Source organism: Protobothrops mucrosquamatus, unplaced genomic scaffold, assembly GCF_001527695.2.
Source record: "Protobothrops mucrosquamatus isolate PMUCROS unplaced genomic scaffold, P.Mucros_1.0 scaffold_225, whole genome shotgun sequence".
NCBI classification, from domain to species: domain Eukaryota; kingdom Metazoa; phylum Chordata; class Lepidosauria; order Squamata; family Viperidae; genus Protobothrops; species Protobothrops mucrosquamatus.
Window position 1 is genome coordinate 975,418 of NW_015386301.1, and position 9,088 is coordinate 984,505.

General features: G+C 35.2%; 1 protein-coding gene across 1 annotated transcript in view; it reads right to left on the minus strand.

Moving 5' to 3' along the window:
• PTPRD (protein tyrosine phosphatase receptor type D) overlaps nt 1-9,088 on the minus strand; it is a 282,311-nt gene that overhangs the window by 141,312 nt on the left and 131,911 nt on the right. The window contains exons 7-8 of the mRNA XM_015828512.1: nt 6,168-6,749; nt 951-1,084 (exon numbers count right to left, since the gene is read on the minus strand). Coding sequence (XP_015683998.1) covers nt 951-1,084; nt 6,168-6,749 — 716 coding nt within the window. The remainder of the gene's footprint in view (nt 1-950; nt 1,085-6,167; nt 6,750-9,088) is intronic.

Here is a 9,088-nt window from a genome sequence, read left to right on the forward strand (position 1 = left end):
AACAGGCACATTAATAAAACAGCAATACCATAATATTTAAAAATATTCAAAACTAATTAAATTATTTGTCCTGTCCTAAAACCCACTATAATAATATAAAATTATACCCAATTTAAAATTTTAGAATTTCAGATTTATGCCAGACCGGCCTCTTGGAACAGATAGGTCTTTAGGGCTCGGCGGAAGAGGCGTATGTCCCGCATTGTACGGAGGTCAGGGGGCAGCTCATTCCATAGGGTAGGAGCTATCAATATGCAACTCTCTACATATGTTCAAATGTGTATAAAAATAAATCAATCAAAGTATTTGTTGCCATGGTATTTGCACTTGTTACATAAAATCTTCGTTTAGTGACATAAATGGTACTGGAAACTCAGTCCTTAAGCAAAGCAGTCACTAAGTGAAAAATCATGCGACTGTGCTTACAATCTTACTTTAGCTTTCCTTTGATTTTCAGACCTGTGAAGGCTGCAAATGCAGGGTTTAGCTACAAAATTACTTTTTTATTCCTATTTAGCTGCAAAATGTCACTGTCCGAGGCAGTAAGGATGACCTGTATACAATACGATCAGCAACATAACAAATTTAACAGCTGTGTTAGAGTTACCATTACATTTTATCAGATAATATTTGAGGAAAATTGTGTGGTAGTGCCGAGAAACAATACCTATGAAACGATGCCATGACAGTACACTACAGGCAGTGGCAAATCACTTCTGAAAAATCTTTACAAAAGAATTGCATGGATTTCCCCAGGCAGTCTCCGAGAATTAAATATGATTGAACAGGAGAAAAAACAAAGCAGAGAGATCTACAGTAAAGTTGTATTTTGTTGTTTTGAATTCAGGATAAAGAGGATAATGGTTTACTATTTAAAAGAATGCAAGTGCAACTTTGAAGACTTTGCAACAGTTGCAAAATGTTTTCAAACATGAAAAATAATGTTTTACCTCTTCACTGTGTTCTCCATCCTTGTAAACAAGATCGTAATTGGAAATTGTATCAGATCGTGGAGGGGTCCAAGAAAGTAATATGCTTGTTTCAGATTCAGGTTCAGCTTTGAAGTTTAGTGGTTGTCCTGGGACTGAAAGAAGAGCACATAAGAGCATTTACTCAAAAAACCCAAACCCTTCAAGGACTCTGCTTATATCTGTATAATTTATATAGACTACACTTTTTAAATACCTCATTTCCTACAGCCAGTACTCTTCTTCATCACTGTGGTTTTCATGCCAGTTCTTTGTACTATCAAAGTATCATTACAGGTAGTCCTTGACTTACGACCACAATTGAGGCCAAAATGTCAATTAAGTAAGACATTTGTTAAGTGAGTTTTGCCCTATTTTACGACCTTTCTTGCCACAGTTGTTAAGTGAATCACTGCAGTTGATAAGTTAGTAACCCAGCTATTAGTCTTTCCCATTGACTTTGCTGGTCAGAAGGTCACAAAAGCTAATCACATGACCTTGGAACACACCAACGGTCATAAATATGAATCCAGTTCCCAAGCATCCAAATTTTGATCACATGATCATAGGGATGCTACAAAGGTCGTAACTTGAAAAATGGTCGTAGGTCACGTTTTTCAGTGTTGTTGTAACTTTGAACGGTCACTAAATGAACTGTTGTAAGTCGAGGACTACCTGTATTTATCTGTCAGAATTGGTTGATATCTATTTATGCTGCCTAGAGAATTGTGGGACTTGGAAATCCACACATCTTAAAGTTGTAGAGGTTGACAAACACTTCTCTAGTCTAGATGACAAGCATAATAATCATCTAGATTTACGTAGCAAGAAATGTCAACTTTCTAGCTATGTAAACTCTCACTTGAGGTAATAGCAAAGGCATGGTTGTGCTAGCTACTGTAACCCTAATCATGGGAATTGGTTTCTGTTTTAATACCATCTTAATTGTGAACTCTTTTATCTGCCAATCATTTCTTAGGAGCACCTTAACCCATTGCTAATGTCTCTCCAGGCATTTTAAAATGTAAAAACTGTATAGCAGATTTTCATAATGACAATAATTATGTATATTAACACTTCATTCTGAAATGTGTAATTTTACAAACCCTAAGAAGCAAATGTATTTGCTTCAATTGTTAAGCAAACCATAACAGTTTTAGACCTCATATCTACATCTAGAAAAAAAAAAGCTGGAATATTTAACATTTTTTCTCTCCAGATCTTACAGCCAAGTAGATTTTAAAATGCATATAGTAGTTTTTTTTATATCAACACACCATTATATCACTGATTAAGTTTAAAATGATGTTACAAGAGTTGCAGTCCTTAAAAGTATTTTTTTTTAGTAGCCATTAGGAAGAATCAACACTGGGACTGTGGCATGGCTGAGGGGAGTAACTTTTTCTTTTGCACTATATTCCTGATTAGAATTGACCTTGCTGGCATAGTTTTACTTGGGAAGGAAGCACTTACTGAATGAACACAGTAGCTTCTTTCAGATCTTTTCTTTTGGTACCCCTATTTTATGTGACTGAATTTATATATGAGATAAATAAAATTTATGTAAATGAATTTCATTACTCCACTTTCTGTTCCGGATATTTTTTTAACTATCTGGAGCAGACATGTCAAACTCGCGATGTCACGTGACGTCGCACGACGTATCAGAGCTTTTTCCCCATTGCCGGCAATGGGGTGAGCATTGTTTCCTCTTGATGAGTCTGGCCCGCGGGCCAGCAATTTGACACCCCTGATCTGGAGGATAGGGACAGGAAGACAAAATCTATTCCATTGATTGATCAATGCAACCTATTTTTTTTTTTAGAATGGAATAAAGTATGTTTGTTTCCTAAAACAAAATGGCTGTAAGGGTGTGCATGGACATTCAACAGATCAGCAGAGAAGTAATTTGCGTGTTTAAAAAGGAAAAGTATGATCAATTATAATACATTAATTGTTGAAAAAATGAAATGAAAAGAAATTCAAACTGAAGCCAAAGATAAAACAATTAGTTTGCAAGACCTAATTCATATAATCTAAAGTAACCAATCAGTTAGGGTGATCTGGGTTAAAATTCCATCTGTTGTAACAATTAGCATGATGACTTGGAGAAACTATGCAACCTAAGTTTCAAAATAGGATGTCAGCTGAGGATAGTAAAAAAACATTAGAAAGAAATTTAAAGTGACTCCACCTTAATTGTCTTGGGTATAGGAGAGAGAAAGGAAAAACGCTGTCCATTCTTTAACTTTCATTATTGTTTATGTGGAATTTGTTTGCTGATGAGGCCTACTTTTAAAGCTAATATCAATTTTGTTTGTAATGGCCACTAGCTTCTCCAAGGTCATTTCTGTGATCCCTTATGGTTATAAAAGTGTTTAAGTTATGGACATCAACTCTGTTAACCAAATAAGTTTAAAATTCAGTAGAGATATATTTTGTCTACAATTGGGTATGGACTATTTTATAGTATTTTAAGCTTTTAATAGTGTATTAAAATATGTTAGTCATGTAATATTTTAGATTTATTAGATATCCGCTTGTATATGACAGCTTATTTTGGGATTTTTATTATCTATACCATCTATTTTAAATATTGTTTTAAATTTCAACTTGAATTAGTATTATTTCTTTTTCCTTTCTTTGTAAATTGTAATACCTAGCTTGTAAAAAAAATAAAATCAAGAAGCAAGTATTTTTGGATTGGCCTATGCAAAGTAATTATTTTTTACTCTACAATTTAGCATAAAGGAGCAGATGAGAAACTGTTTTTATTGTGGAGCAATAATTTTAATGTTTTTGGAATCCCAATTTCCTGCTGGCTATTTTTTAAAAAAATATGTAGAAACTTTTTTTCCTATTAAGGAAATAGAAATATAAAGAAAATGAACAAGCAAAAAGAAGAAATTGATGAAAAGATTCTAAAAAAGTTACAAAAACTGTACAGTTATTCAGTGAACATTAACCTCTTTACAAATTAAAACCTTTTTGAAAGATTAAATAGAAAATAGATTATTTTTAACAATTATAAAAAGGATTTTAAAGATTTTTTTTAATCTCTGAAATAAGTGCCAAAATCTCTGCTACTTTGTTATTAAATGATAGGATAAAAAAGAGAGTAAGAACTACTAAAATATTATAGGCAAATATTTTCTAACTGTCTCTTTGCTATACTCATATTGATATATAATATTTATGAACAATTAAAATGTTCATGTATTCCTGATTTAAATTCTTTGGTCAATTCTTTTCCCCCTTAAAAATCACATATTAAATGCTACATTTACCTTTAAGAAGAATATATTCTTCTTAAATTTGGTCAAATTTCTGTTCGGAATTTATGTTATTAATTTTGCCATTCCTGAATATTCTCCAAACCTAGGTTCCCAATCTGATATAATCAGTAATATCTCTCTTTTTCAATACTGTGAAAAATTTATTTCCACAGTTGTGAACATGTTTCTTAGTAAATGTCTTAATTAATTGTGGTATTTTTCATTGAGATCTCTTGGCATTATGCCTAATTTTGAATTGTGGTTTCATTTGATTTTTAACACTTTCTAAAATAATGCCATGTATTTTTTTTTCTCTATACTTTTTTTGAGGGGGAAGGTTTTGCTTCCCCCCCCCCTCATATCTGCTACATATGGTAAAATGGCCTCATGACATTTCCAGCATTTGTTACTATATCATGTGTCTGTCTTGACAATTACTGACAGAGTTGCATACAAAGTATAAAACAGTTTATACCAGTTTTCCTTTAAGTTATATTTCAGGGTAGAATTTTATAATTTGTTCCATTTATCTTTACAAAAGTATGTAGCAAGTTTTATACATAAAATACCATTGGTCAGTGCTGTAACTTAATTTTTGAAAAAGTTCTATGTCATGGAATAAATTCTGATAGATCTCAGCTGTCAGGAATGTTTGAACTAAATGTATTGAATTTTTGTTTTTTTATGAACATATAATATGCAGCTTTATAAGACTACTTATAATATAGAACCTTAACCACAATATTTTGCTGATTGGCTGATTTTCTTCCCTGTTTTTATTTTTATATTCCTTCCCTGAGTTTGTTGGAGTTAGGCACTATGGTAAATTCTTCACAATGTATGCTGTACTAATCAAAACATTATTATTATTTTTCTTCAAATAAAATTATGTATGTAATTGTTGTAACCAGGGCTTTTTTTCTCAGAGAAAAGGTGGCGGAACTCAAACCTGGCCACGCCCTCATCAAACCCTAGGACCGCCCCTTTAGAGAACAGGAATGCAAGTAAAATTTGGGAGGGGCTATTTCCGGTGCGGGAGGGGCTATTTCTGGTGCGGCCGGCCCGGAAAAAGGTGCCGGAACGCGGTTCCGCCGCGTTCCGGCTGAAAAAAAGCCCTGGTTGTAACCTGGAAAAGCATAAATAGAATGTGTTTAATTATAAGGTTTGAGGAATATGATCTATATTTTTCATTGTGTTGCTTATTTATCTTATATTATTCAGTTAAAGGAATGAAACAAAGAAACTCCCCCAAAGAGGAAAATTTCAACATACCACTACATAATTATGGTGGAAAAAGACAAAATAACAAAACAAAATAAAAGGTCAACCTTTAAAGTATGTTCTTATTTGAAAATATGTGCAAAGGTAAAACAAGACCAACACTAGAGACAAGATTAACACATTAAAAGAAGTGAATACAATCATGGCAACAATTTCTACAGAAAACCTTCTAAAAACAACATAAATGCAAGACCAATGTTTCAGAAAAACTATTAAGAACAAAAAAACTCTGCACTTCAAACATTTGCAAAAATTTCAGAAGGATGCATTAGATATACATTCATAAAATCTAATAATTAATTTGGTGGATTTGATCAGTACAAAGAACTGCCAACATGTCAGGCACAAGCAACCAGAGCCGCCCTAAAATAAACAATTTTATTAACTTCTACCTAAGTTATAAGAATCTCCCCAGACTCCTTGCCTTCCCTTGAGAATGACCAGATAAATCTTCATCTTGGAGGAGCTCAAGCTTAGAGGCTGCTTGCAGCTGTGCAACAATTCCAAGCTGGGTCCCTGCTTGACCCTTCATTGCAGCCTAGCTGGCAAATTCCCAGCATAACCATCTTTAATCGTATTGCCTAGAACAATTCTCAACCCATAGCAAAACTGATTGGAAGAGATACCATAAATTCCCTCTTACCTCCAGTCTGAGTGATGACTTGTATATCACTGGAAAGTGGTCCATCTCCAACTGAGGTAAAAGCAAGTACTTTCACTGAATAAGTTTTCTGTGGTACAAGATTCCCAATGGTGGTGATATGGCTGTCAGCTACATTATGCTTTAACCAGCTGTTGACATGTTGGGAAGGATCCATAGTATAATACACTCTGTAGCCTTGTATTTGACCATTTGGTTCCTCAGGTTCTTCCCACTGCACTAAAATGGTGGTTGAGCTCAACATACGAGCTTGTACATTACGTGGTGCACTAGATGGTGCTTGCTCTGAGGTCCGTGTTGCCACAGGTTCACTGGGTGGACCCCTTCCTATGTTATTCACAGCAACCACTCTGAACTCATATTCGGAATATGGGCTTAAGCCAGCAACACTGTATCTTGTTGTGGCTACTCCATCAATTTCTTTATATAGTTCCTCAGAATTCTTAGGTTTATGCTGGATTATGTAGTAAGACACTGGCTCAGGATTTCCAGAATCCCAGGTCAAAGTAATGCTTGTTGCTGTGCTTTCGGTCACAACAGGAGTTCCTGGAGGTTTGGGCAATGCTAGAAAAATATAATAAAATTTATTCAACCAAATATATATATAACTATAGAACAGAAGCATAAAAATAACTAAGGAAATCCATAATTATTTGGAGAACAGAAAATATCTATTAAAATATGTAAGAAACAAAAATATTTATTTATTTGTTTGTTTAATTTTTATGCCACCCATATCATTCTGCAAAGTGATAAACCTTAAAATATTAAGCATTTACTCAATATTTGCCAGAAAGAAAAACATTAAACTTTTCTAATCTTAAAACACATGTTTAAATGTGTTTTAACAGGCCTCATATACCGAATTTTATAGGAGAGGCGCATATAATAGAGAAGAAGAGGTAGGGCATCAGTGAAGAGGAGGGAATGGAACAAAGTCAGGTTTTAATTTAGTTACACTTAGTTCCTACTTGAATAAATAAACAAGACTTAGATCATAATTAAAATGTGCCATTAATTTCAATGGGTATTAAATGCAACTAGCATGAATCTTTTGACTATTGAAAATAAAAGCCCTTTCAGAATATCTTGCTTTTTCGAAGAATGCATAGTTCTAATTGTGAATATATGGCTGAACTATAGGAAAAGCCCTTAAAACTGGCTGAACAAACTGAGATAAAAGAATCTGGAAAATCCCACAAGAGTGAAGACATGTATATATTAATAGTAAAAATATTTGTTCATAGAATAGAATAGAATAGAATAGAATAGAATAGAATAGAATAGAATAGAATAGAATAGAATAGAGTTTGAAGGGAACTTGGAGGTCTTCTAGTCCAACCCCCTGCTCATGCAGGAAACCCCAATGTCTTCTTAAAATCTTCCAGTGTTGAAGCATTCACAACCTCTGGAAACAAGTTGTTTCACAATTAATTGTTCTAATTAATTGTTTCAGGAATTTTTTTCTTAATTCTAGGTTGCTTCTCTCCTTGTTTATTTTCCATCCATTGCTTCTTGTTCTGCCCTCAGGTGCTTTGGAGAATAGCTTGACTCCCTCTTCTTTGTGGCAACTCCTGAGATATTAAAACACTGCTATGATGTCACCCCTAATCTTTATTTTCATTAAACTAGACATACACAATTCCAGCAATCATTCTTTATATATTTTAGCCTCATGTCCCTGATCATCTCTGTTACTATTCTCTGCACATTTTCTAGAGTCTCAACATCTTTCTTACATCGTGGTGACCAAAACTGGATACAGTGTTCCAAGTGTGGCCTTACCAGGCATTATAAAGTGGCATTAACACTTCATATGATCTTGATTCTATCTCTTTGTTAATGCAGCCTAGAACTGTGTTGGCTTTTTTGGCAGCTGCAGCACACTGCTGTCTCATATTTAAGTGATTGTCCACTAGGACTCCAAGATTCCTCTCACAGTTATTACTATCGAGCGAGGTACCACCTATACTGTGCATTTGGTTTGTCTTGCCTAAATGTAGAACCTTACTTTTTTCACCATGGGATTTCATTTTGTTAGATAGGGTCCAATGTTCAAGTCTGTCAAGATCTTTCTGTATCTTAAGCCTATCTTCTGAAGGGTTGGCTGTTCCTGCCAGCTTGGTGTGATCTGCAAATTTGCTGAGTTCCCCATCTATCCCCTCATCCCCTCACCACTTGTTTATTTGAACTTTGTTCTCCAAGCCAGGGCAGGACTGACCCCATATTTATTAATATTTGCTTAAGTCAGGGATGCAATCCAGCTTGATTAATGGAGGCAGTCCTGAGAAAAAGCCTTCATGGAATCCAGAAGGTCATAATAATATCTGCAATCGTCTGTTTCTAAATAAGGTGATTAAAAATGGTGGTCTTGCAGCTGCGGATATCCTATATCAGGATGAAACTGATTATTCGGACCTCTTTCAATCAGGGTTTGGCCTAAGCATGTTGAGGGTCTGCCTGGGCAGGTTCATAAAAGAAAGGCAGACACTCAACATACCTAAGGATAACTCTAATTAAAAGTACCAGGTCATTATAATACCTGATAAGTCAGCATGTTCATACAGGATGTTCATATAGGATGTAGCAAGTGACCAAGCATTCATAAATAAGACTATGGGGTTTAACTGTTCCTTTTCAACCAGGCTGCAGCCTGTGTTGTGGCTCCGTCCTGTGGGTCCCTATCATCGGAGGAGGAAGGCTCTGAACATGAAGGAGAGGAGATGGCCAGGCCTCCCTCTCCAGGACCTTCCCCTCTGGTGTCTTCTGACGGAGAGGAGATTGGCCAGGAGCCAGGTGTTTCTGGGATCGGCCAGGAGCCAGGTGCTTCTGGGATTGGCCAGGAGCCAGGTGCTTCTGGGATTGGCCAGGAGCCAGGTGTGTCGGACTCTGAGGAGGATACA